This window comes from Barbus barbus (genome assembly GCF_936440315.1).
Source record: "Barbus barbus genome assembly, chromosome: 4".
Taxonomy (NCBI): Eukaryota; Metazoa; Chordata; class Actinopteri; order Cypriniformes; family Cyprinidae; genus Barbus; species Barbus barbus.
This window is the reverse complement of record NC_136732.1, coordinates 5,332,649-5,359,838: the sequence shown is the minus strand read 5'-3', so window position 1 is coordinate 5,359,838 and position 27,190 is coordinate 5,332,649. Positions and strand designations below refer to the sequence as shown.

Here is a 27,190-nt window from a genome sequence, read left to right as displayed (position 1 = left end):
ACAATAAAACTTCAAACTAACAACAGTGTGTCTGTGTGGTTTATCCGGGGTATGTATACTGTAGATGGGGAGAAGAGTGTGTGAAATGCCACAAGAGTACGTGTGCACCCGCTCTCCGATGGCTAAACAGCAGGGGTTGGAATGAGATAAGTGTGTATTTATATGTATAATGTGTGCCAGTACTGCTGTTCCCAGCGGTGAAGATCAACTCTCTCATGTATGCATAATTACATGCAAGTAACCCTAAATCAAACCCTAATCCTAACCATAACCATATAGTAAGTACATGTACTTAATTAATATTACTCAGTACTTAAATGTATAATCTCACTGTAACTGCTGTAGAGTATAATGATACTAACTGTAGTTTCTCCAGCTTGAATTGTGTGTTCATCAGTAGATCACTGAGGTTTTTCACTCCAGATTCTCCGAGTTCATTCCCACTCAGGTTCAGTTCTCTCAGGTGTGATGGGTTTGATTTCAGAGCTGAAGTCAGGATGATACACTCTTTCTCTGTAATGCTGCATCTCCACAGACTGAAGACAGAAAGAGAAAAGACAATGAATCAGACAAGTGTCAAGTTCATATGAGAGTAATTCATGTGTTAACACCATACAGTGCAATAATTAGTACATTGCCAAAAATATTATTATATGACCATAAACAAAAACAGAAGAAAAAAAGATTAACAAAGTAGATTAAGATATAGGATCAACTATAGAACTACTTAAAAATAACATTAAAAATGTGACAATTGAGTTTAAATGTGAGAAATCAAGAAAGTTTTGTTTCTGAATTACAATTTACCTAAAATATTGTTTAAAGAGTACTTTATCATCAATAAACATTTTTTTTTATTTTTTTTGCAATTGTCATTTTTTATTGTACAGTATGTCTGAGTGAATGCAAAAATTGGATAATGAATAATAATTGGATTGCTGTCGTTTGTTATTCCTGTGATCTCTGGTGATTTTCCTGCTCCATCATCAAAGGAGAGAAGAGATGATGTTGTGAGGGAGAAGGAAAGTTATTTAGAAAGATCAGGAGGGCACAAATTAGAAATACATTATGTGCACAGATAAATCATTTCAGCACCGCAATATTCCATAAAAAATCATATCTGTCAAGTTTAATTTCATGGTGACTTTATGAAAGTAAACCGTAATCTTTAATCTCACTGTAACTGCTGTAGAGTATAATGATACTAACTGTAGTTTCTCCAGCTTGAATTGTGTGTTCATCAGTAGATCACTGAGGTTTTTCACTCCAGAGTCTCCTAGTTTATTCCAGCTCAGCTTCAGTTCTCTCAGGTGTGATGGGTTTGATTTCAGAGCTGAAGTCACAGCAGAACATCCTTCATCTGTCATTTCACAGCTGCTTAACCTACATTGAGAGAAAGAGAGAAGATAGAAGAAAACTATTTAATAAAGTCACAATGTCTTGATAAAACAAAAAACAGACGAAGAGTGTCCAAATACCTTTGGATAATTTTCCACAATTTGGTCTTCAAAACAGAAAAACAAACAGCGATGGGCAGTATTTCAAATACATTTATTTAAATACTATTTTGTATTTAAATACCTTTGAAAAAAATCAAATGTATTTTATATTTAAATACATTTAATCTTAGTATTTTTGTATTTTCAAAATACATAAAAAGTTTTTTAGTCTTTATTAGACTGCTGCTGGTTTCCTGTATCAACTAGTTCAGACATGCCACTTTCATTCATGTGAGCTGCAGCTGAGAGACTCCGTCTAGAATTGGGGAATGACATTTTCTGGATTCCTGTAAGGAAATAAGGAATAATACTGCCTTCGTGTGCTATCAACACTTCCTACTTCCAATTTCAGAAGTCCTGATTACAAGCTTGTCGCATTCAAGTGCTTTTCTGTTGGAAAGAATAGGAATCGTGGAGGACGCCAGGTTTCCTGGGAAAATCTTATTAAAACCCAAATCATAGATATTTAAGATATTTAATTTTGGATAAATTGAAACATCCCATTTGTTGACAACAATCTCGTTCACAGTGCTATCTTTAGCTTGTTGATGATTTCTGGATTTTCAGTCAAATACATGCTGTTTTGCTGTGAATAAATCATACAAAATGCTTGAAATGGTTATTGCATATGTGTCACGGTTTATGAATCCGTTGTGTTCTTCATGTCACGTGTACTTGTGTAGGTCTGTGTGTTACATGTCTCCTTGTGTTTCTGGTATTTGTCATTGTTCTGATTTGGTTTCTTCCATTGTCTCCCCCCATCGATCTGTCTGATTTGGTTTAGCCCTCATTATTTCGTATCCCCGTCACCTGTTCTCATTACCCTCTCCAGCTGCTGCTCATCTTCTCTTGGCTACTTAAACTCACTGCAATCTCGCCTGTTTGTCAGATCGTTGTTTGATGTCAGTGGATTGTTTCATCGTGTGGTCGTCCTTGGACTCTCTGGTTTGTCTTGTCTTGGTTATCGTGTCTTTGGATGTTCTACGTTGGATCACTCTTCACCATTCGTCACCACGCTGACCATCAAAGTCCCTGCACCACCTACCCATCCGAGAGACTTCATTTATCCTTTCTGTTCATTTCTGCCATTTCACCGTCTGTCAATAAACTGGTTACTTGCATCTTTGTTTCCATCATCCTTGTGTTTCATAACACTATGTGCATGACTTTAACATTAAAACAAGGTGATCTTGCTTTTGTGGGGTAAAGCATACCTGAAAAAAAGACCACTAGCAAGGGGAATATAGCATTAGCACTGGTCAGTCTTGTTAGGGTTTGTTTAGATTTTTTTGGGTCAGATTTTGGTTTTATCAACTAGTTAGTCAAATGTGTTCATTAAACTTTAATCATTACTGCTTGCTATGGCGATGAAATAAAGTGTAAATCGATTGAACTTTTTCTATATCATCATGATATGCAAATAAATCTGTGGAGCTTCTAGTGGGCAGGAGCTATTGATAACAATAGCACATACAAAAATAGTAAATGAACTGTTCCATGCTCCGGTGCGGTTAGCGATCACACTTCATGTGTACCGCACCAGAGCCACCTCTTCAAGCGGACCAGGGCATGGTTAAACAAACCACACTGGGCACGGTACTGTTACGGGGCTGACGAGACGTGAGACGTGCGGATCCATATGCAAGGCTTTATTAAAAAACATGGTCAGAAAACAGGCAGGGTCAGACAATGGCAAACAGGTATGGTGGAGGCAAGACAGAGCAATCCGTGGAGCAAGCGTGGGTCAACGATCAGCGAACAATATCCAAAGGGGCAAGGCAGAGAGATAATCCAGAGATGAGAGCAATAATCCAAACGGGGAGCGAACAGAGTCCAAATGGCAAGGCAAAGGGGTAAATCCAGGAAACAAAGGCAGGGTCAGACACGGCAGGAAAACAAGGCAAGACTAAGGCTAAGACAGTGGCTCTGTAAAGTGCTATCGCTAGGTGAGTGATAAACGCAACAATTACAGGAACAAAACAGAAACACGGAATGGCACGGTAAAGCAGCTAGCGCTAGGTGAGCACTATACGCAGGTCAATACTTGGCCCTGAGCAAGAGCAAGTCCCAGGATTATATGGTGTGTGGTGGTGATTGTGAAATGAGCATCAGGTGTGTGATGTGTGAATGGTGACAGCTGTGATCTGTGCAATGGATTGTGGGAAATGGAGTCCAGTGTGTTGTGAGTGAAAGTCAATGTGGTGAGCGGGTGACCTCTGGTGGTGGTTAACCGGGAGAGCATTGACCAGATTCGTGACATAGCCCCCCCCCCAAGGAGCGGCTTCCAGACGCTCTTATATAGTCCAGGAGGGCGGTGGAGCGGAGGCGGAACAGGGGGAGGGACGGAGGGCCAGGTCCATGAGGAAGTGGGAAGACCGGGGACTGAGGCAGAACCGGCAGAGCAGGACACCCAGGCGGAACCGGAGACCAGGACAGAGCAAGAGCCCACCAGGGCGGAGCAGACGGACCAGGAGCCCACCAGGGCGTAGTGGATGACCACCAGACCGGAGTAGAAGACCACCACGGCGGAGCAGACGACCACCAGACCCGAGCAGAAGACCCCCACGGCGGAGCAGAAGACCACCAGACCCGAGCAGAAGACCACCATGGCGGGGCAGAGGACCACCAGACCCGAGCAAGAGCCCACCAGGGCGGAGTAGACGGATCAGGAGCCCACCAGACCGGAGTAGAAGACCACCACGGCGGAGCAGACGACCACCAGACCCGAGCAGAAGACCACCATGGCGGGGCAGAGGACCACCAGACCTGAGCAGAAAACCCTCGCCAGGAAGCAGACTGGGCAGGAAACCATGGCAGAGTCTGAGATCTGGGGGAAACAGAGACAGACAACAAAGGGAGAGCAGAGACAGACAATACAGGGACAGCATTCATGATCTCAGGGGGCGTGGCAGGGCAGGACGAGGATTCATAGACTGCGTTTTTAGCTGTGACAGGACAGGGCGAGGGTACACAGACGGCCTCTTTAGCCGTGACAGGACAGAGCGAGAGCTCACAGACGGCCTCTTTAGCCGTGACAGGACAGGGCGAGGGTTCACAGACGGCCTCTTTAGCCGTGACAGGACAGGGCGAGAGCTCACAGACGGCCTCTTGAGCCGTGACAGAACAGGGCGAGAGCTCACAGACGGCCTCTTTAGCCGTGACAGGACAGGGCGAGGGTTCACAGACGGCCTCTTTAGCCGTGACAGAACAGGGCGAGAGCTCACAGACGGCCTCTTGAGCCGTGACAGGACAGACAGTGAGTTCAGGGGCGGCCTTCATGACCGTGACAGGGCAGACAGTGAGCTCAGAAACGGTCTCCATGGCCGTGACAGGGCAGACAGTGAGTTCAGGAACGGTCTCCATGGCCGTGACAGGGCAGACAGTGAGTTCAGGAACGGCCTCCATGGCCGTGACAGGGCAGACAGTGAGTTGAGGGACAGGTGCCACCACTTCGGGAGGTTCTGCAGCGGAAGCCGCCACCTCTGGAGGCACTGGAGCAGACTCGTGGACAGGAGAGGCCTCAGGAACACAGTGTGCAGCCCACACACTCAAAATGGCAACCGCCATAACGGGAAGTACTGAGGTCAGGGGAACAGTCTCTGTAACAGACAGGGTTGAGGCCCTGGGAATGCCAGCTACTCGCACTGACATCAGTGGTGGGTCCATCACACTGGATATCAGACAGAGAACTTGAAGGACTGACCTTAAATCCTTGGGTGTGACAGACTCTGGCTGGAGCACTGTGACGTGGTGTGACTCTGGCTTGACAGCGACGACGTGAGCAGACTCTGGCTTGACAGCGACGACGTGAGCAGACTCTGGCTTGACAGCGACGACGTGAGCAGACTCTGGCTTGACAGCGACGACGTGAGCAGAATCTGGCTTGACAGCGACGACGTGAGCAGACTCTGGCTTGACAGCGACGACGTGAGCAGACTCTGGCTTGACAGCGACGACGTGAGCAGACTCTGGCTTGACGTGAGCAGACTCTGGCTTGACCGGCGTGACGTGAGCAGACTCTGGCTTGACGTGAGCAGACTCTGGCTTGACCGGCGTGACGTGAGCAGACTCTGGCTTGACGTGAGCAGACTCTGGCTTGACCGGCGTGACGTGAGCAGACTCTGGCTTGACCGGCGTGACGTGAGCAGACTCTGGCTTGGCAGGCGTGACGTGAGCAGACTCTGGCTTGGCAGGCATGACGTGAGCAGACTCTGGCTTGGCAGGCATGACGTGAGCAGACTCTGGCTTGGCAGGCATGACGTGAGCAGACTCTGGCTTGGCAGGCATGACGTGAGCAGACTCTGGCTTGACGGCGACGACGTGAAGGGGTGCTGTTGCTGCCGCCATTTTGTGAGTGAGTGAGGTGTCGTGTTCCTCCGCGACACCCACAGTAAAAGAGGAGCCCACACACAGTAAAGCATAGTCCATAAATTGACTGAGTGACGCACGGGGACCCTCGCGGATTAACTTTGACCGGAGCGGCTGATTAATGCCCTCGCAAAAAAAATCTATTAGAGCATAGTCCGGCAGGTCAGAAAAATAGGCGAGGTCCAAGTACTCCTGTATGTATTCCTCGAGCGGTCTCAAACCTTGCTCGAGGGTTAACAACAGTCGTGCAGTGTCCATACCTGGCCAATGTCCTCTGGAAAAGCCGCTGGATCCTTGTGTGGCCGAGTATTCTGTTACGGGGCTGACGAGACGTGAGACGTGCGGATCCATATGCAAGGCTTTATTAAAAAACATGGTCAGAAAACAGGCAGGGTCAGACAATGGCAAACAGGTATGGTGGAGGCAAGACAGAGCAATCCGTGGAGCAAGCGTGGGTCAACGATCAGCGAAAAATATCCAAAGGGGCAAGGCAGAGAGATAATCCAGAGTCGAGAGCAATAAGTCCAAACGGGGAGCAAACAGAGTCCAAACGGCAGAGGCTAAGGGTAAATCCAGGAAACACGGGCAGGGTCAGACACGGCAGGAAAACAAGGCAAGACTAAGGCTAAGACAGTGGCTCTGTAAAGTGCTATCGCTAGGTGAGTGATAAACGCAACAATTACAGGAACAAAACAGAAACACGGAATGGCACGGTAAAGCAGCTAGCGCTAGGTGAGCACTATACGCAGGTCAATACTCGGCCCTGAGCAAGAGCAAGTCCCAGGATTATATGGTGTGTGGTGGTGATTGTGAAATGAGCATCAGGTGTGTGATGTGTGAATGGTGACAGCTGTGATCTGTGCAATGCATTGTGGGAAATGGAGTCCAGTGTGTTGTGAGTGAAAGTCAATGTGGTGAGCGGGTGACCTCTGGTGGTGGTTAACCGGGAGAGCATTGACCAGATTCGTGACAGGTACAGAGCAGACACACTTGTGAAATGAACTGGACTTTGGGGGTCAATCATGCTCAAGCACGGATCAGATCCCCTAGTGTGAGTACATCCTAAATCTAAGAGAATAGCAGATAGCACAAAACAACTATAACCATAACAGCACAAAAAATGATGAATGATAAAAACATTGACAGCCAATCGGAATCATTTCTGCTTCAAAGAGCTTGAGCATTTAGTGACAGACGCTAGAATACACTAATATAGTTATCTTTATAATTATTGTTCTTGGTGTAAACAGGCCTTAATAGTGTTACTTCACTAGATGGCCAATTTCAAATGTATTTTGTGTTTTTTCAAAATATAAAATACTGTATTTGGTAACAATTTATAATAACGTCCAGTTATAAGTAATTTATAAGTGATTAGTTAATGATTAACTAATCATTTACAAAACATTCATAAGCGATTAATAAGTGATATGCTAACAATTTGTGTATGTTTTGTTAATTCATTTAAAAGTCATTTACAAGTAATTAGCTAATGATGAACTAATCATTTACAAAACATAACTATACATTCACAAATGATTAAGTAATATGCTAACGATTTATAAATCTGTCATAAGTTATCTTTATAAATAGCATCATGAAATAATTAAACACATCCTTAATGGTTAAAAGTTACTAGTAAATCATTGAAATGTCAACATTGTACTATTATCTCAATAAACATTATAAATCATTTACAAAGCTTTCTGCATCCCCTAATCTAAAGTGTAAACTACTCATCAGTTGTAAATGTTTCACCAAATTTTGGCCGGCGACAGCCTATGACGTCACTCCCGGTGCGACCACAGTGTAAAAGGGCGCAAGAAAGCATCATCCTCTTCTTCGTCTTCAATGACTGTTTGTTTGAAGCGTACATCTTACAAGATAAGTATGGTTTACTTTTGTAATGCGAGCACTAGCAAGGCTTTAAGAGATGTGTGCATCCGTATCCACGTTATCTGATGCTTGATGACTCACATGATCTTTGCGCGCTGCGCGTACTGCGAGCGTTTTTCTAAAAGCTCTGCTCTCGTCTGTCTCTCTTTTCGAGGAAAGAGGGGCAGCCGTCTGCTTCCCGCGGTTCAGGACTCTCCGCTGCTGAAGCACGGAGGAAAATGGGCTCATGGGGTTTGCAGGTGGTTCTCGCCAATGAGTTATAGAAGGGGTTTTCCTTCTCGCGCTCGTCAGTCGCGAGCGAGGGCGAGCTGTTGGATGACAATGACGCGATTTTGCTGACGTCATCTGAGAAAAAAAAACTGCTGGAATGGCAATGCATACGCAGCAGCAGGTCAGGCTGTCGCCTCATAACACACTATGGCAGTGTTTCAGGCATACCAGGCTGATCTGTTGAAAGACCTGGATAAAAGGTTTGTAAAAAAGGTATAAAAGGTTTGTAAAAATATATATATATATATATATACCTGACGAGGTTGCTGAGCTGTGCCGCACCGCCGATTTGGCTCTTTGAGCCACTAAGCAGGCCGCCTCTGCTATGGGCAGTTCTATGGCGGCCAGGGTGGTAACGGAGAGACATCTGTGGGTGAACCTGGCAGATATTGGGAAGAGAGAGAAGGGCTTTCTTCTCAATGCTCCGGTTTCGCCTTCTGTACTTTTTGGTACCTTCGTCGAGTCGGTGGTTTAAAAGTTTAGGGAGGCAAAGGCGTGTTCAGCGGCTTTTAAAACCTTAATTTAAATGAGAAGGTCCAGGTTTGAGCCCAAACAGCGCAGGGGTCCTGGCCCATCCCGATCTGAGGATCAGAGATGGGCACAGAAGGCTAGTGTCGCGACTCGCGCCCTTCCCCGCCTGTGGGTAGGGTTTCAAGGGTGGCGCGGGTCAAAGAGAGGTAGCAAGACCTGAGGGAGGTGGTCCGGGCGGGGCGTTGCAACGCTCTCGCCCAGGCCAGGGTAAGAGTTGAACATCTCTCCTTCCCTCAGGGGGCCTGTATATCTAAAGCCCTCATCTTCCCCTCTCTAATTCCCCTTCAACCTCAGTTTTCTACCACCTGACTGAGGTTAGATGAGCACCTCCTGCACCCTTATTTCAGCCCCTACACTGGACTGTTCTTCTGCGCGGGATCCATGGATGGTGAGTACAATGCTTTGGCTCTGAGGAGCAGCATTTTCTAAGTCTGGCCCTTTTGTTCTTCAAACGAGGCCATAATAGGTGCATGAGGTTTAGCTTAGAACTGCCCACCCTTATTAGGGTTTTAAGTAGCAGTTTCCCTGAGCTCTTGTTGCCTTCTGTTCAGCTACCTATTACCCTGATACTTTTTCCAGCAGCTTGTTCGGGTTGTTAGTTATCCCTCTGTTTGTAGGTCGAGCTGGCTTTGCTCCCCTCGCCTAGAATGTGGAGGGTTATTTATGAGCATGCCGCTCCCTCCTGAGTGTCTGAGCTCTCATGCTGAGAGTAGATTCTCCGCTCTCTAGAGCTTTATCATGGTATAGCTAGTTTTTGCTCCCCTCACTGTTGAGGGTCACCTTGAGTATACTGCTCTCGTATGAGTTCCCTCTTTTGCTGTAAGTAGAGTTCCGCTCCCAGAGCTTTGTTACTTAACAACCTGCTCCTCGTTGCTGCTGTCCCCTCCGAGCTCTACCCTGTTAGTTGAGCTGGCATTGCTCCCCTCGCTATAGAGGGTTGCCTATGAGCATGCCGCTCCCTGCTGAGCGTCTGAGTTTCCTCTCATATGAGAGTCGAGTCTCCTCTCCCAGAGCTCTGTTATTCAGAAACCTCAGCACGTCAGGCCTTTCTTTAGGCCTCCTTGTCAGGTTGCTTTCATAGTTGGTCGAGCTAGCATTACTCTCCTTACTTTAGAGGGTTATTTATGAGCATGTTGCTCCCTTTTTGAGCTCTCTTTGTTGGCTGAGCTGGCATCGTTCCCCTTATTTAGAGGGTCACTTATGAGCGTGTCGCTCCCTTCTGAGCGTCTGAGTTCCCTCTCATGTTGAGAGTTAAGTTCTCCGCTCTCCAGAGCTTTTTCTTGGTAGAGTTAGCATTGCTCCCCTCATTTTAGAGGGTCATCTATGAACATGCTGCTCCCTCCAGAGAGCATCTGACAATACGGTTTCTAAAATCCATATTTGGTAAGTGCGCACGCTAGTCTCTGTGCACTTTTCTAAAAACCACGCTGTGGTAAGAGCACACACCGAGTGTTTTGCGGTCTTTTCTAAAATCCTGTATGGTATGGGTTACGCGCTGAGGCTTCGTGCCCATTTTTTGAGTCAGTTAGGCCCATTTTTCACCTTGGGCCCCACTTATATATATGTGCTGAGTATCCTCTCTGTCTTGGTAGAGCTAGCATTGCTCCCCTCATTTTAGAGGGTCGCCTGTGAGCATGCTGCTCCCTCAGGAGCTCTCTTTGCTGGTCGAGATAGCATTGCTCCCCTCATTTTAGAGGGTCGCCTGTGAGCATGCTGCTCCCTCAGGAGCTCTCTTTGCTGGTCGAGATAGCATTGCTCCCCTCTTTTAGAGGGTCACTTTTGAGCATGCCGCTCCCTTATGAGCGTCTGAGTTCCCTCTCATGCTGAGAGTTAAGTTCTCCGCTCTCCTGAGCTCTTTCTTGGTAGAGCTAGCATTGCTCCCCTCACTATGGAGGGTCTCTTATGAGCATGCTGCTCCCTCACGAGCTCTTCTTGTTGGTCGAGCTGGCATTGCTCCTCTCTTGAGAGAGGGTCACCTATGAGTATGCTGCTCCCCCCAGAGAGCATCTGATAGAGAGAAACGTTATTAAAATCCATGTTATGGTAAGTGCACACGCTAGTCTCTGTGCACTTTCTGAAAGCCACGCTGTGGTAAGCTCGCACACCAAGTGTTTTGCGGTCTTTTCTAAAATCCTGTATGGTATGGGTTACGCGCTGAGGCTTCGTACCCATTCTTTGAGTCGGTCAGGCCTCGGTTTTCACCTTAGGCCCCACTCTACTTATGTATGTGCTGAGTATCCTCTCATGCTGAGAGTTGAGTTCTCCGCTCTCCAGAGCTCTGCCTTGGTGGAACTGGCATTGCTCCCCCTCATTATAGAGGGTCACCTATGAACATGCTGCTCTCCTTGTGGGTCGAGCTGGCATTTCTCTCCTCTCTGTAAGAGGGTCACATACGGGCATGCCGCTCCCTTATGAGCGTCTGAGTCCCCTTTCATGTTGAGAGTTGAGTTCTCCGCTCTTCAGAGCCCTGCCTTGGTAGAGCTAGCATCGCTCCCCTCAATATTGAGGGTCACCTATGAGCATGCTGCTCCCTACAGAGCATTTGGAGAATAACATTTGCAAATCCATGTTATGGTAAGTGCGCACGCTAGTCTCTGTGCACTTTCTAAAAGCCACGCTGTGGTAAGATCGCACACCAAGTGTTTCGCGGTCTTTTCTAAAATCCTGTATGGTATGGGTTACGCACTGAGGCTTCGTACCCATTCTTTGAGTCGGTCAGGCCCCGGTTCTCACCTTGGGTCCCACTCTACTTATGTATGTGCTGAGTATCCTCTCATGATGTCACTTTTGAGCATGCCGCTCCCTTATGAGCGTCTGAGTTCCCTCTCATGCTGAGAGTTAAGTTCTCCGCTCTCCTGAGCTCTTTCTTGGTAGAGCTAGCATTGCTCCCCTCACTATAGAGGGTCACCTTTGAGCATGCTGCTCCCTCACAAGCTCTCCTTGTTGGTCGAGCTGGCACTGCTCCCCTCTTTATAGAGGGTCACCTATAAGCATGCCGCTCCCTTCTGAGCATCTAAGTTCCCTCTCATGCTGAGAGTTAAATTCTCTGCTCTCCAGAGCTCTGTCTTGGTAGAGCTAGCATTGCTCTCCTCATTTAAAGGGTCACCTATGAGCATGCTGCTCCCTCACGAGCTCTCCCGGTTGTTTGAGCTGGCATTGCTCCGCTCGCTATAGAGGGTCACCTATGAGCATGCTGCTCCCTCCAGAGCATTTGGAGAATAAAATTTGCAAATCCATGTTATGGTAAGTGTGCACGCTAGGCTTTGTGCACTTTCTGAAAGCCACGCTGTGGTAAGATCGCTCACCAAGTATTTTGCGGTCTTTTCTAAAATCCTGTATGGTATGGGTTACGCGCTGCGGCTTCGTACCCATTCTTTGAGTCGGTTAGGCCCATTTTCACCTTGGGCCCCACTCTACCTATGTATTCCCAGTGATACTACTTGAACAGGGGCTACTACCAAGGATCTGTTGATACAGTTCCTTCAGCGAGCTCTTGTAGGAGCAAGCAGTAGCCCCTGGGTGACAGGCCAGGCTTAGTTACTATCCTAAGCGCTTGGTAGTATCCCCTTAAAGGAATCCCTTTTATGATTCCAAGCCTTGAGCTCTACCCTGGGTCCAGGAGGTCCGGCCTCTATCATGTGAGTTCCGGGGTATGCAACTCAGGCCTTTGGCCAAAGGGGATAATGTCACTGACAGCCGTCAATTCATCCCAGGGACAACTCCCTTATTCTTTTTGGTAGAGTTGATGCTTAGTGCTCGCCTTTGTGGAAATAGCATGCACTCCCCTCAGCATGGCGGCGTGGGTATATCGTTCCCCATAGCGACCTCTAGAGGACGCAGTTCGAAGTTCCCTTGAAAGGGAACGTCTCAGGTTACGTATGTAACCATGGTTCCCTGAGAGGGAACGAGACACTGCGTCCTCTAGACTTCAGGCCATGCTTCGGATGCCGCTTCAGACGAAGAAATGGATGATGCTTTCTCCCGGAAATAGGCTGTCGCCGGCCAAAATTTGGTGTTTTTGTATATATGCTTAACCTGTTAGCCTGCACCAGAGCGACCTCGCACTGAACGCTCTTTGTTTGCATGTGTCATTGTTTTCTAATAGAATAAATGAAACGGGACAAAGTTAATCTTTACAAACTTTATATCATTCTGAGGGTCTAAGCCTCATGCATCGACGACAGATCGCTGTTTTTCGATGGAAAGCTTATAAGGAATGAGTGGCACAAATTTGCTACATTTGTGTAAGCAGTACACATCCAAACACGCAGAGTAAAAAAGCCGTACGTACCTTTATCATTGTAATAACGAGCCACAAACGCGTCCACTGCTGAAATCCCAGTTTAGTTAGAGAGGTAAGGGTCCACAGAAAAACATCCCAGCGAGCACTTTTAGTCCAGCGAAACAATAACGTTGTAATAAGGATGAATATTCCTTTGTTTACGTTTCATTTCTTGAGAGAGTTATTGTTCGCGTCCGTTATGGAATAAATTACGCTCAAAAACAGCGTCTTGGTGGTAAAAAAACAAAACGATTTTGTAGAATACGGTCTTACAAACATAATGAGACCGTCTACGGAAAAAAAAGTCTCAGAAAAGCGGAATATAGATTATTTGAATTTGGCGCTCCCTCCTGCCGGCAGTGACGCTTCTGTGACGCACGCTGTCATCTGAGCGGGGCATAACTTAGCGATCTGCTTTATCCATAAAAAACTGTTTTTTTTTTCTTCTACATTTTTTATATATGTGTGTGTGTGTATTGTGTGGGGAATGTGGCCGTGTCTGCATGATTATAATCTGTATGGACGCACATCAGCGTGTTTATTAGCGACTCTATGACGGCTATCATTGTGATTCATTGATCAGCTATTATTGATTATATGGCCCATCTGTTTGATTATAATCTGAATGGAAGCACATCAGCGTGTGTTTACTGACTCTATGACCATGTCTGGCAATATCACTTCACGTCTGGCAGTGATATTTATCATTGTAATAACGAATAACGAAGAATACTTCAGTATACATACTATATACAAAGCATTTTTTTCTATTTTTTTTCCTTTTTTATTACTCAAATAATTATTTTTGTATTTTTTAGTGCTCAAATAAATCTGTCTATTATTTTATAATTGAAAAACTATGCAGGAACATGTATAATGACTAAAATAGCTTGTATAATTCTGTAATCCATTTGGTGGTTATTTTTCCTCAAACAGGGGGGTGGGGGGACTATAAATAGTTTCAGAAAAAATATTGCAGGAATCTCATTTTTCATGGTATCTTCTTCAAATTTGAAATATGAACTGATGAGACACATGGCTTTCGATCCATTACTTTTCTGGATTGCTCCAGGACTTATTTCATGTATTTGTATATGAAATAAAAAAACATTCAGTGTGGAAAAATATTTTTCAAGGCACGTCAGTGTCTATAACTTTTTATCTTTTTGAGCATTATCAACTCTGGATGATAGATAGTAAAGCCCAGAGTCTCTTCTTTCCAAAGATACCTAATTTGTTTGTGTAAGCACACTTTGTCACAAACTGTTACCATTTTAATTCAGGTAGGTTATTTTCACCTGCGAGGCCCTAAATGGGGTTGAAGGTTAACAGGTTAAGACATGGGTCAAGTAGATGGAGTTCCCCATAGCGACCTCTAGAGGACGCAGTGTCTCGTTCCCTCTCAGGGAACCATGGTTACATACGTAACCTGAGACGTATTTCTAGTGATAAATTAGCTATATGAACTGTTAAAGTCTTAAAATTTAATTAAAATAAAACAACAATTAAATCCAAAGAATGATCCCATGATGAGAACCCCTAAAGGGTTCTATATAGAACCTTTTTCTTGGCAACAAAGAACCCTTAAAAAGGGTTCTATATGGAACCTTTTAGGGGTTCCATATATGAAGCGCCTGATAGAACCTTTTTAGGTTCTATATAGAACCTTTTCTTCTAAGAGTGTATTCTCAAGCTTGCGGTCATCTCTGTTGTTTGTGCACATTTTCCTACCCAATTTCAAGATTCAAGATTTTTATTTGTCACATACACAATTATACAGAGTATACCCAGCAGTGAACTGTCAGTCAGGTCCGCTCCAAGGACAGTGCAATTATATAGAATACAAAACACAGAATGTACATAAATATTAAGAAAAAGAAAAGTAGAAAAGATAAAAGAATAAAATAAAAAGATAAAAAATATAAATAGTATGTAGGTTAGTATGTTTGTTGACTTAAATAGTAATATAAGAAGGAATTTGCAAAACAATGTGCAAAACTGTTGTACAGGGTATTTAAATAGCAGCAATACAAGGTTGAAAAATTATGAGTAACTTATTGATAGTGATATTTACATGGAGACGTGAGATGTTATGACAGAGTTAGAGTTTAGGAGCCTGATGGCCTGGGGGAAGAAGCTCCTCCTAAGTCTGGGGTCGACAATATAATTGGCCCGGTGGCCCGGACGTACTTTTAAAACTGTCAGGGCCACCAGATCGCTCCAACCACTAGCCCGGTGGGGCCAGTAAAAATAATGCCTCGATTAAAAAAAGTCTAATTTCACATCAATTACCTGTGGTTCTGTGTTTTGATTTCTGTTTAATCGTCTCGGTAACCACCGCTAACACGTTACGTGATCCCTGCACCACCTTGCTCGCTCCCGCGGTTACGCGCACAAACTGCACACTGCTGCTCAGCACCTACCTATAGCTACTATTAAGCTAGGCTACATGTTTCTGAAACCCACATCACCCGGCCAAACGCCGGGTAAAAAAGAGAAGGCAAGGAAGAGAAAATCACCAGAGGAATTGAGGGAAAGCGAAAGGGAATACGAAAAGAAAAGGCAGAGAAAGTTTCGGCTCCAGTGGCGAGACCGCTGGAATTGGCTGGGCTTAGGGGTGTGCGATATGACGATTTTTGATCGTGGATGATAAAAATGTCTCCACGATCTGCTTTTGAAGAAATATCGTAGTATCGTGCTACAGCACACATTATGTCAAATACAGTTCTGGTGCCTCCGTCTCTATTTACTGTACAACAGGACATATAGCAGTAGAGTTACTCTGACAGGACACTGCACTTATTCGCAATCGCAAAAGTACATTATTTGCACACAAGCCTTGCTGGTTAAATGTTTCATTCGTGCGCTGGTCTGACGTGCGCTTTTACTGAGCGGATACACCTGAAGCACGGACACTAAAAAGCCTGTCTAACAGCGCCTGATTACTCAACTAACTTATTTTTTGCGCTAATACTGTCAAAACACACAAGGTTTACAGACTGAGTTGGTTATCTCTAAAATGAAAGTAAATAGTTAAGAGAGAAACGGATGCGTGCCTGTATATTAGATGCGTGCAGCTCTTAAAGGGACAGGACACTAAACATGCTGTCGACTGTCATTAAAGGGATAGTTCACCCTAAAATGTAATTTCTGTCATTATTTACTCACTCACATGTTGTCCCAAACCACTATTAATTTCTTGTGCTGAACCCAAAATAAGATATTTTGAAGAATGAGGGTAACCAAACAGTTGCTGGTCCACATTGACTTTGATAGCAGGAAAGAAAAATCCAATGGAAGTCACTGAGGACCAGCAACTGTTTGGTTTTCCACCTTCTTCAAAATAGCATTTATGTTCAGCAGAAGAAAGAAACTCATTCAGGTTTAAAACAACTTTTGAGTAAATTATGGTATAAAAATAAAACATTATGACAGAATTGACAGACAGATGACAGAATATTTATTTTTGGGGGAACTATTAATTTAACGTTGACAAAACAACAAAACGCAAAGAGAAAAATCACTCACTATTCTTGACTGAAAAACATTAATACAGTTGCTTTAGGAATCAGTCTATCTAGTGTTTTATTTTTATATTTGTTCATTCAATTTCATTGAATGCTCTGCTAAATACACCTATTGTACCTGAAAATAAAGCACTGTTTGTTTTATTTGTATATTATATGTATTTGTAATTTGTATCTTTGTTCTTATTAAAAAATAAGAAAGATAGAATGATGACAAAGATTTTTATCTTCGCCCACTTTGGCCTAAATATCTGCCATGTCTTTTTTTTTTTTTTTTGTTACCTTGGCTTTGTCTTTCTAGTTTGGCTGACAAAGAATCGTGATAAAATCGTGAATCGTGATATTTCTAAAACAAATCGTGATATGATATTGTTCCCATATCGCCCACCCCTAGCTGGGCTACGATCAAGAAAAAAAAAGAGGTTTACTGTGAGCTCTGCAGATCAATGCCCACATATGCAGACAAGTAAGTTAGAGAAAAGTTAACGTGTATGAAACCTATGGTATGAACATAATATAATGAATTGCTGTGTGACTACGGAGAATGAATCCTATGCAATAGGTTTATTTGCACTTGTTTCATGTTTTTGCACAGTTTTGCTGCACTTTGTACTAAACCTACCTTAAAAAAAATAAATGTTATTCATGTTGTTCAAGCAAACTGTTCTTTTTCGTGATTATTGGGATCAATACCTGATGCGTTGACCTGGGCCAGTGAACTTCAAAAGACACTGGCCCGGAGGGCCAGTGGCAAATTTCCCTTATTGTCTACCCCTGTCAGTCTCTCAGTTTTTGTCATCAGGCTACGGAAGCGCTTACCAGATGGTAGCAAAGTGAATTTCTTCCTTCCAGTCAACTTTGCATTTGATATGCTTTAATACAGCACTCCTTGAACAGCCACACCTTTCAGTAATGACCCTGAATGTGAATTAACCTCTTTATGGAGGGTGTCAATGATCGTCTTCTGGACCATTGCCAAGTCAGCAGTGTTCCCATTATTGTGGTTTCAAAGAACAAGAGATACCCAGAATTTATACTGTATGGATGGTCATTTATTGACACTCAAATGTAAATATTCTAATATTTTGAGATACTGATTTTTGACTTTCATGAGCTGTAAGCTCTAATCATCAAAATTAAAACAAAGAAACTTTTGAAATATTTTACTTTACATGCAATGAATCTAAAATATATGAAAGTTTCACTTTTTGAAATAAGTTGCAAGAAAAAATTACTTTTTCACCATATTCTAATTTTCTGAGATGCACCTGTCGTAGAAAATGACCCTGAACCAAGGCAAGGTAGCAGAAGCAGCTCGCCGACATCATATCCACATGGCGAAGACCGTTCTGAAGTTAGCCTGCGATGCATCCTCAGCAAACTCCGAGAATTCAGAAGGGATAATAAGGTGCAGCTTTCCGACATTAAACCAGAACTGAAGAGAACAAACGACAAACTGGAGGAGGTAGAGGAAAGAATTGAAGAAACTGAAACCGTGCTTCAAGCAGCATCAACGCTAATCAAGCAGCTAACACAGCGGCAAGCTAATCTGGAAGCCAGACTCATAGACCAGGAGGGCCGAGCTCATAGAGATAATTTAAGGATTTACAGAATACCCGAAGATAAAGAAGGAACAGACATGGTTGACTTTCTAGATAACTTGTTGAACAAGCAACAATAATCTGCCAATGTGGTAAGAAAAATAATCTTATGTCAAACAGAAAACAAGATTATTTTTTATTTATTTATTCTTTTTACCCCACTGGCAGATTATTTTGCTTGTTTTAAGCAAAAACTCACTTAATTTTTTTCTGAAAACAAGACCATTTTTACTTCTCTAGAAAATCCTTCTTGATTTAAGAATTTTTAGATATTTTGGCTGGAAACAAGACAAAAATTTAAATAAGAAAAGCATTTTTTGCAGTGATATACACCGTCAAAATATATTAAAGATAAATTCAACCTTAATTGGAATCAGAATTCGCTGAAATATTTAGGAATATACTCAAAGAAAGAAACTTCAACACTAGCAGAGTAGACGCTGAAACTTTTTCGGGAATCCTACGGATCACGGGAATCCCGCGGGAAGGGAAACAAAATCACTACGAATCACGTGATTGGGACAGGACAGGAAAAAATGTCAGCGGAAGTGGGCGGGACCGGGAATAGTAATGATACCCAACTTTATACACAAATATACCTTTTATATAAATAAACTGTATATTTTAATTCTGAACACAATTCTAGTTGCCCTGTCTCTTTATGCTCTCCTCCTGTTTGCTTTGGTGTGGCTGGTTAAGTGAATGACGCAGTCCGTGACAGACAGATTGTTAACGGCTGGTCTATGTGGTAACTGGTAATACACTCGGGCAGGACATCCGAACGCTCATCTATCATTCATCGACCTCAAATATGGCTTTTCATCTGAAAGATGTAGCCTATGTAGTAGCAACTTTACATGGCCGCTCAATATGATGTTAACCTAGAGAAATGTGTGCTATTGAAGTGTTTGTGTGGAGAGTGGAAGCTGAATAGTGCACTCGCTGCAGGACAGGCGGCGGTGAGCTCACTTGCTCTTAAAATCTCTGTAATTTTTGGTCATACAGATAAAAGTAGCCCAATACATCTTTTAAATCTGTAAAGACTCTACGTTTATTTGTGTGCACTCAGAATAACAACGAAACATTGCACTTTAAAGCAAACAGGATGCACTTTAGGTCTCTGTGAACTTGAGCGAGAAACTTTGAAACTCTGTCTTTGAAAAATATATCTATAGAGAGAAATGTCTACTTTTAAATGAAAAAAAAAATACATGGATGATTTACATGAAATTTAATGTGTGCAATGCACACTGTGCAAAGCTAGCTTTTAGTTCAATATAACAAAAAACTACATTTTGGGTTTTTATTCAAGGTGGCATGACAGATTTCAGACAAAAAAACAACAAAAAAACAACACGGGAGTGGGAGGGAATGAGAGTCATTCTTCCGTTTTTTTTCATGGGATTGGGACGGGACGAGATTTGTTTTTGTGGGAGTGGGACGGGAGAGGTTTGAAAATCCAATCCCGTGTCACCCTCTATAGCAGAGGCAAATTTTAACCCACTTTTAATAAAAATTAAAAAAGATACACACAGGTGGAATGCCGTCTCTTTCCTTGAGAAAGAATAGAATGGATTATAGATTCAGATTCAAATTTTGGGTCTCAAAAGGAATAACAACATTCTGTTCTCTTAAGGCAAAGGGAGAGTTGAAAGACTTTGAAAGTTTGAAGAAAGAGTGCTGCCTTGAGAAATCTGATTTTTATAGATATCTCCAGCTATGCAATCATTTTGAAAACAATGACCCAATATTGAAGATATTGACAGGTGCTTACCAAGGTGATTTAAATAAGGGTGTCATCTCTAAATTCTACAAAGGTTTTAGGATTAAAAAAAAACTCCACCACAGAATATATTAAAGAAAAATGAGAAAAGGAAGGTAATTTTTTTTAATATCGAATGAGGAATGGCTTGATATATGGAGATTCCCATGGAAATGTGCTAATTCTCACATATGGTGGGAATTTGGGTGGAAATGTCTTATCAGATTTATTATTACACCGAAACAGAAAGCACATATTGAGGGAGGGGACACCAAAATGTTGGAGACAGTGAGGGTTTCGGGAAGCCAATCACTGGCATATATTCTGGGAATGCCCAGTGATAAAACCCTTTTGGGTGGAGCTTCATAAAGCAGTGAAAGGAATTTTTAACACTACACTGCCTTTGCGCTTTTCCACATTATATTTAGGAAATACTAATCTCCAGACAAGATGGCCTGAAAATACCTATTTGACATTCTAACAATTGCTGGTAAAAAAGCACTTACAAGGTGCTGGTTGGTTCCTGAACCCCCCACAATACAAGAATGGATGGATATTGTGAATGATATTTATGTTATGGAAAATATTACTTTTTCCCTCCGTCTTCAGAAGAATGTATTCAGAAAAGTTTGGTCCAAGTGGATCGAATATGTAAGAATTTTAATTAATTAATTGGTAAATTCTTCGGTAAAATAAGTATTTGGTCACCTACAAACAAGCAAGATCTCTGGCTCTCACAGACCTGTAACTTCTTCTTTAAGAGGCTCCTCTGTCCTCCACTCGTTACCTGTATTAATGGCACCTGTTTGAACTCGTTATCAGTATAAAAGACACCTGTCCACATCCTCAAACAGTCACACTCCAAACTCCAATATGGCCAAGACCAAAGAGCTGTCGAAGGACACAGAAACAAAATTGTAGACCTGCACCAAGCTGGGAAGACTGAATCTGCAATAGGCTAGCAGCTCGGTGTGAAGAAATCAACTGTGGGAGCAATTATTAGAAAATGGAAGACATACAAGACCACTGATAATCTCCCTCGATCTGGGGCTCCACGCAAGATCTCACCCCGTGGGGTCAAAATGATCACAAGAACGGTGAGCAAAAATCCCAGAACCACACGGGGGGACCTAGTGAATGACCTGCAGAGAGCTGGGACCAAAGTAACAAAGGCTACCATCAGTAACACACTACGCCGCCAGGGACTCAAATCCTGCAGTGCCAGATGTGTCCCCCTGATTAAGCCAGTACATGTCCGGGCCGTCTGAAGTTTGCTAGAGAGCATTTGGATGATCCAAAAGAGGATTGGGAGAATGTCATATGGTCAGATGAAACCAAAATATAACTTTTTGGTAAAAACTGAACTCGTCGTGTTTGGAGGAGAAAGAACGCTGAGTTGCATCCAAAGAACACCATACCTACTGTGAAGCATGGGGGTGGAAACATCATGCTTTGGGGCTGTTTTTCTGCAAAGGGACCAGGACGACTGATCCGTGTAAAGGAAAGAATGAATGGGGCCATGTATCATGAGATTTTGAGTGAAATTCCTCCTTCCATCAGCAAGGGCATTGAAGATGAAACGTGGCTGGGTCTTTCAGCATGACAATGATCCCAAACACACCGCCCGAGCAACGAAGGAGTGGCTTCGTAAGAAGCATTTCAAGGTCCTGGAGTGGCCTAGCCAGTCTCCAGATCTCAACCCCATAGAACATCTTTGGAGGGAGTTGAAAGTCCCAAAACATCACTGCTCTAGAGGAGATCTGCATGGAGGAATGGGCCAAAATACCAGCAACAGTGTGTGAAAACCTTGTGAAGACTTACAGAAAACGTTTGACCTCTGTCATTGCCAACAAAGGGTATAAACAAAGTATTGAGATTAACTTTTGTTATTGACCAAATACTTATTTTCCACCATAATTTGCAAATAAATTCTTAAAAAATCAGACAGTGTGATCTCCTTGATTTTTTTTTTTCTCATTTTGTCTCTCATAGTTGAGGTATAGCTATGATGAAAATTACAGGCCTCTCTCATCTTTTTAAGTGGGAGAACGTGCACAATTGGTGGCTGACTAAATACTTTTTTAACTGTTCATCAAAATAAAAAATAAATAAAAAAAAAAGATCAAATGCGTGCAGGCAGATTATCTCACACGCGTCAAAGCAGATTTTCTCACAAATCCAATTGAGCAACTTTCTTTTCCAAAAGCAGCAGATAGCGCTGTTGGTTCATTTACGCTAGTCTCCTGAGACCCGAAACACCAGTTTACCCTTTCAGACCAACATGAGTGGGGAACAGGTGAGTTTCTGTCTTACTATATCTATAATTAACCATATAGATGTTTTAACAAAGTGACCCTACTACAGAGTCAGTGAAATTCACAATAAGTGCTGTAAGAAATTCAAAAATCAGTAGTGACATGTCTAAACATTTAACTAGGCAGTCTTTCCCTAAAAAAACTGATCCATTCTTATCCTCTGTTGGATGGCGGGATATAGAATACATAGGCTATAAATGTTGATACAATTGTTCAACATTCAAAACAATGCAGGGGTATAACTATATATCGGGTCACAATACATCGTAATACTAAAATGCAAATGTATTGGATACTGTTTTTGGAAAAGAAAGTTGCTCAATTGCATTTGTGAGAAAATCTGCTCGCACGCATGAGAAAATCTAAGTTTCCTCATAAAAAGGCAAATGAGTCTCACAGTTGTGACACACAATACATATATTTGTCCATACCTCTGCATTTTCTCTCAAATAGAGTTTTGTATTTTGCAAATCACTTTGCGTTTGATTGAAAGTCGAGTTTTTCTTTGCAAAGCGAATTTGTTTATTTGCAAAACACTGGATTTGTTAGAAGAATATAGTCACAAAATTGGCTCCACAGGGCTGGACCAAGTAGACATTCAGCAGTCACAGCAGAAGTTACAGACAACATTTAACTGAAGTCTATTCAAAAGTTGTATGAATCTATTCTAAGAAGGTTGGAAGCTGTATTAAAGACAAACGATGGTAAACACAATAAAATACTGGCTATTTCTAGTGTGTTCACATTATTTTCTCCAACCCCTGAGCATTTAAAGGGATAGTTCACCCAAAAATGAAAATTAGCCCATGATTTGCTCATCCTCAAGCCATCCTTGATGTATATGAATTTCTTCTTTCAGACAAATATAATTAGAGTTATATTAAAAAATATCTTGGCTCTTCTAAGCTTTATAGCGTGGGGTCGGACTCAAATGAGAATTAAAATAGATTACTGTAACATTACTAGTCATGTGACACATGAAATGATGTAAGATACTCACAGCAGTGTGTTGAGTTGACAGTGTTTATCCTGCAGTAGAGCAGCGATCTGATTCACTCGTGTGTCTCCTAGTTTATGTCCACTCAGATTCAGCTCTCTCAGGAGTAACGGGTTTTTACCCACAATTCCAGTCACATACTGACAGGCTTCATCTGCAGCAGGACCCAAAAACCTGCAGAAGAGAAGATGAAGCAGGATTCAATTCAATGTGTATTGCATCACAAAACATTTAAAGATCATCAAACATCGTTTGTAACGAAAAGCTCTAGTTCAAGTTTTAACAATTGAACATTTAAATATACAAATATTTTTGAGAAAGTCAAAGTAAATTCTTTAAAAGAAACTCATGGGCAAAAGCTCACTAGATCACGATTCTCAATTCTCAAAAATTCTCAAAGATATTTCTAGCTTTAAGCAGGAGATGAGGAGAGTTAGCAAAGGGATAACTAGCTTGTGACAGCTAAGCATTCATAGCCATATATTTAGTTGATCTTTTGATGCCGGCTCTTCCTATTATTATGTAGCAGAATTCACCAAACACTGGATTGCTGATCCACTAACAGGGAACATGATCTGGGTTTAGACCATCTCTGGATAGTTTTATTTAACTGATGTCTGTGTTGATGCAACAGTAATTCTGCTCATTATGAGAGAACTGCAGGTTCAGACGTGTGTGTGTGTGTGTGTGTGCTGAATTATCCTGACACACATCACATGTTTGTGGCCTGTTATAGATCTGCTGTAGTAGATCTACAGTGTTGTGTATCTGAGCTTGATGGAAATTAATGTACAGTGCATTCAGTAACACTTAAACAATCAGGATAATAAGTCACACTGAATATTTTTTCATAAGAAATGTCCACAATAACACAATCATAAATGTTAATTGAGGCCCCAAAATACTGAATACCAGCACATCTAGTGACCCAAAATGTCTGATTAACCTGTAACTTTTAACACAACTAAACTGTGGTGACATTTATCATCAAAACAACAGCAGCATCTGTATCTTATTGAATTAGTGAAATATATAATATATATGTGTAATATAAATAATTCACATACGTATCATTTATTTAGTATTATTTGATCACGTCTCACCTCAGTGTCTTGAGTTGACAGTTTGGATCCTGTAGTAAATCACTGAGCTGCTTCACTCCTGATTGTCCAGGATCATTTCCTGTGAGATCCAGCTCTATCAGGTGTGAAGGGTTTGATCTCAGAGCTGAAGCCAGAGCTTTATAACCTTCTTCAGTGATACTGCAGTTTGAGAGTCTACAGAAAAGAGGTTTTAAATAATCAAATGAACTATAATCAAAAACTAAACTAACAATACTGTCGGTGGTGGCTGGTGAAAATATTTCTAGGTAGGGCGCCACATTCAACAATTTTAGCATACATCCCAGTATGATTCATCCCAGTATAACAAAGGGAAAAACATTAAGACTTGAAACATTTTAAATAAAGATAATCATTTTACCAAGTTCTAGATTAAGTTTGAGGATGATACTCACAAAGCTATATTTTCTGCAAGAAAGTTTCAAGAAAGTTTTTTTTGTTGTAATTTTCATAATTCACAATTTATGTATACAGTGCAACAGCAAAAACCGGGGAAAAAATAAATGTCACATTTGTTGAGAGTATTTTCTATAACTACAAGTCAAGCTGCAATAGCAAACAGGACCATACTGAGACGCCAACAGAACACTATACCAGTTGCCTTAACCTGACTGTATATAAATACATACAGATCCATTCAGAACTACTAAACAGATCAAAACACAAATCAGAAAAGCAAATAAAAACATTCTGAATTTGTTGAATGTGGTGATCTGAAGGCAGCTCAACATGACCAGTTAACAGCTCCTCTGTCAGAGTGAGTTTTGATGCCCATATGTATATAAACACCACTGACTAGGGCTGGGTACCGTTCACATTTTAACCGGTACGGTACTGGTATCAGGACCTGAAATTCGGTACCGGTACCCGACCGTACCTTTTTTCGGTACTTTACTCTCTGTGTAATAACAAAAACATTTATTTCAGTGAAACAATAACTCTCAATTTCAACAATTTGAACAACAGCGCCCTACAATTTTTTTTCTTCCAGAAATTCTTGTTTTATTTTTTCTGATAAACAAATGAAGGCATGAAACATTTATTTTAATCAAATGAAAATGAAACCCCTTTATGTTTTGGCAAACAAACAGAGGTTCACTGTTACAATTAAAACATGGTAGAAAAATTGTGTGAATATTCCTTTAAAAAAGTTTTGATAATAATTGTATTTTTTTTCTACAGTTAAGTGGTTAATGTGGTTGTAATAATTATTTTTATAATTTAATTGATTTATTTAAATTTGACAGTAAATGGAATATATAAAGACATACATTACATTGTACAAAAGTAATACAAGAGTATTATATAATATTTAAACCGTCTTTTTGCGTTTTAATATTCACATACACTAGTTCATATCGCAATTCGAATTAAGTGACAGACCTTCTTTTATTCATCCGTCAATTTATGAATTCCGTGGCATTCCGCGCTATAGAGTAAATTCAGTTTTTATGAATGGGCTCCGTCATCCTGTCCGCGTTTTTCGTGGAAACCATAGCCGAGTCATTCTACGAAACGGGTGTCGTTTCCACTTTGCAGCTTTCTAAATTTTCACTAAAGACAAACCTTTTTTAAAAAAAAAGCTAAAGCTTGAAAGATATGTTAACCCTCCAAAAAACACATTTTCCCACCTCAGGCACAAAATCCTTAATATTATTGGCCTTTTTATTCAGGCAAGGGTGCCTTTATTGTACCACCCCGTAACGGACAATATGTACACCATTAGAGCCGTAAAACAAGAAATAGATTTTTTAAATATGATGTTTTCCTAATAGTAAAATATCCCTTTTTTAGAATCTATCAATAGAAAGCATGTAATTTAATAAAAAAAAATCTTAGATTTTTAATCTTTAAAAATTTAATTCAACATTTCAATCGCCTCATTGTTTGTACTGAAAAAAAAAATCACTTAAAAAAATACTAATAGATTTAAATTTATTGGATTAGTCCACACAACAAGAACATCATTCAGCATTAATTTATGTAACATTTAATTTCCTTTCTATACATTTTTAACAAAATGACCCTGTGACGGGGTGGTAACTGATGTGACGGCGTGGTATGGAAAAGTCATGTACACCATATGTAAAAACAGTTACTCATCAGTGATAGGCCTGCTTCTTTTTCCTCTACAAATGTCCATTTATTTACACTGTTATTTTTGCCCCCATTTTCATGAGCTGAACTCAAAGATCTAAGACTTTATGTACACAAACGGCCTATTTCTCTCTAATATTCACAAATTTGTCTAAATCTGTGTTAGTGAGCACTTCTTTGCCGAGATAATCCATTCACCTCACAGGTGGAGCATATCAAGATGCTGATTAGACAGCATGATTATTGCACAGGTGTGCCTTAGGCTGGCCACAATAAAAGCCCCCCCCCCCCCCCCCCCCCCGGGTCTGCTCTCTCACGTCTGCATTCACAAGTGCACAAGTGAGTTTTGCAACAGGAATACCGCAAAAGGAGTAGCAAAAGTCAAAGCGCCAGGATTTTAAATTGTACAGCCAGATCTGAGAGGTTGTAAGTGCTGACTTGACGTTGTACAGTGAAACTGAAGTAAAGTGCAAAAGTAAATAATGTCGTACACATTTGTGTGTCATTTTCTTTATGTGAATATCATTCTACACATTTGTAGCTATTAATTTGCCACTTCGACTTCAAAACACGGTGTTTTGATCATTGTCCGTGTGTGCAAATCAAAAGATTCAGCTTTTCACATCAGAGCTGTGAGTGTAAATTTCAACTTACAAATATGAATATTAATATGACAAGTTCTCACCTTCAGATCAACAATCTCTCGAGCTTTGCTACTGGTTTACCTTCATAGTTTTTCCCCCTAATATTTAACCACTGACTAGCCATTCAACATTACAAGAGCTGTTCATTTGAACATTTATTAGACTACTTAAAATAACTTTTAAGTTGTCCTCAGTGTGAAAAGATGGATCTCCAAATCATACAATCATTGTTGGAAAGGGATCAAATACACAAAAATGCTGGAAAACCATATAATTTGTG

General features: G+C 41.7%; 2 protein-coding genes and 1 long non-coding RNA gene across 3 annotated transcripts in view; 1 reads left to right on the top strand and 2 right to left on the bottom strand.

The window, feature by feature from the left end:
• Positions 1 to 23,155, bottom strand: part of LOC306867163 (ribonuclease inhibitor-like) — a 228,849-nt gene extending 205,694 nt beyond the window's left edge. Inside the window, exons 1-3 of the mRNA XM_079412730.1 lie at positions 23,052 to 23,155; positions 1,210 to 1,383; positions 363 to 536 (exon numbers count right to left, since the gene is read on the bottom strand). Coding sequence (XP_079268856.1) covers positions 363 to 536; positions 1,210 to 1,367 — 332 coding nt within the window. The 5' untranslated portion in view covers positions 1,368 to 1,383; positions 23,052 to 23,155. The remainder of the gene's footprint in view (positions 1 to 362; positions 537 to 1,209; positions 1,384 to 23,051) is intronic.
• LOC306867355 overlaps positions 1 to 27,190 on the top strand; it is a 1,261,287-nt gene that overhangs the window by 705,267 nt on the left and 528,830 nt on the right. The gene's annotated exons all lie outside the window — the stretch shown is intronic.
• The window catches only part of LOC306866617 (NACHT, LRR and PYD domains-containing protein 3-like), an 80,240-nt gene continuing 75,914 nt past the window's right edge, over positions 22,865 to 27,190 (bottom strand). Inside the window, exons 11-12 of the mRNA XM_079411881.1 lie at positions 24,152 to 24,325; positions 22,865 to 23,222 (exon numbers count right to left, since the gene is read on the bottom strand). Coding sequence (XP_079268007.1) covers positions 23,048 to 23,222; positions 24,152 to 24,325 — 349 coding nt within the window. The 3' untranslated portion in view covers positions 22,865 to 23,047. The remainder of the gene's footprint in view (positions 23,223 to 24,151; positions 24,326 to 27,190) is intronic.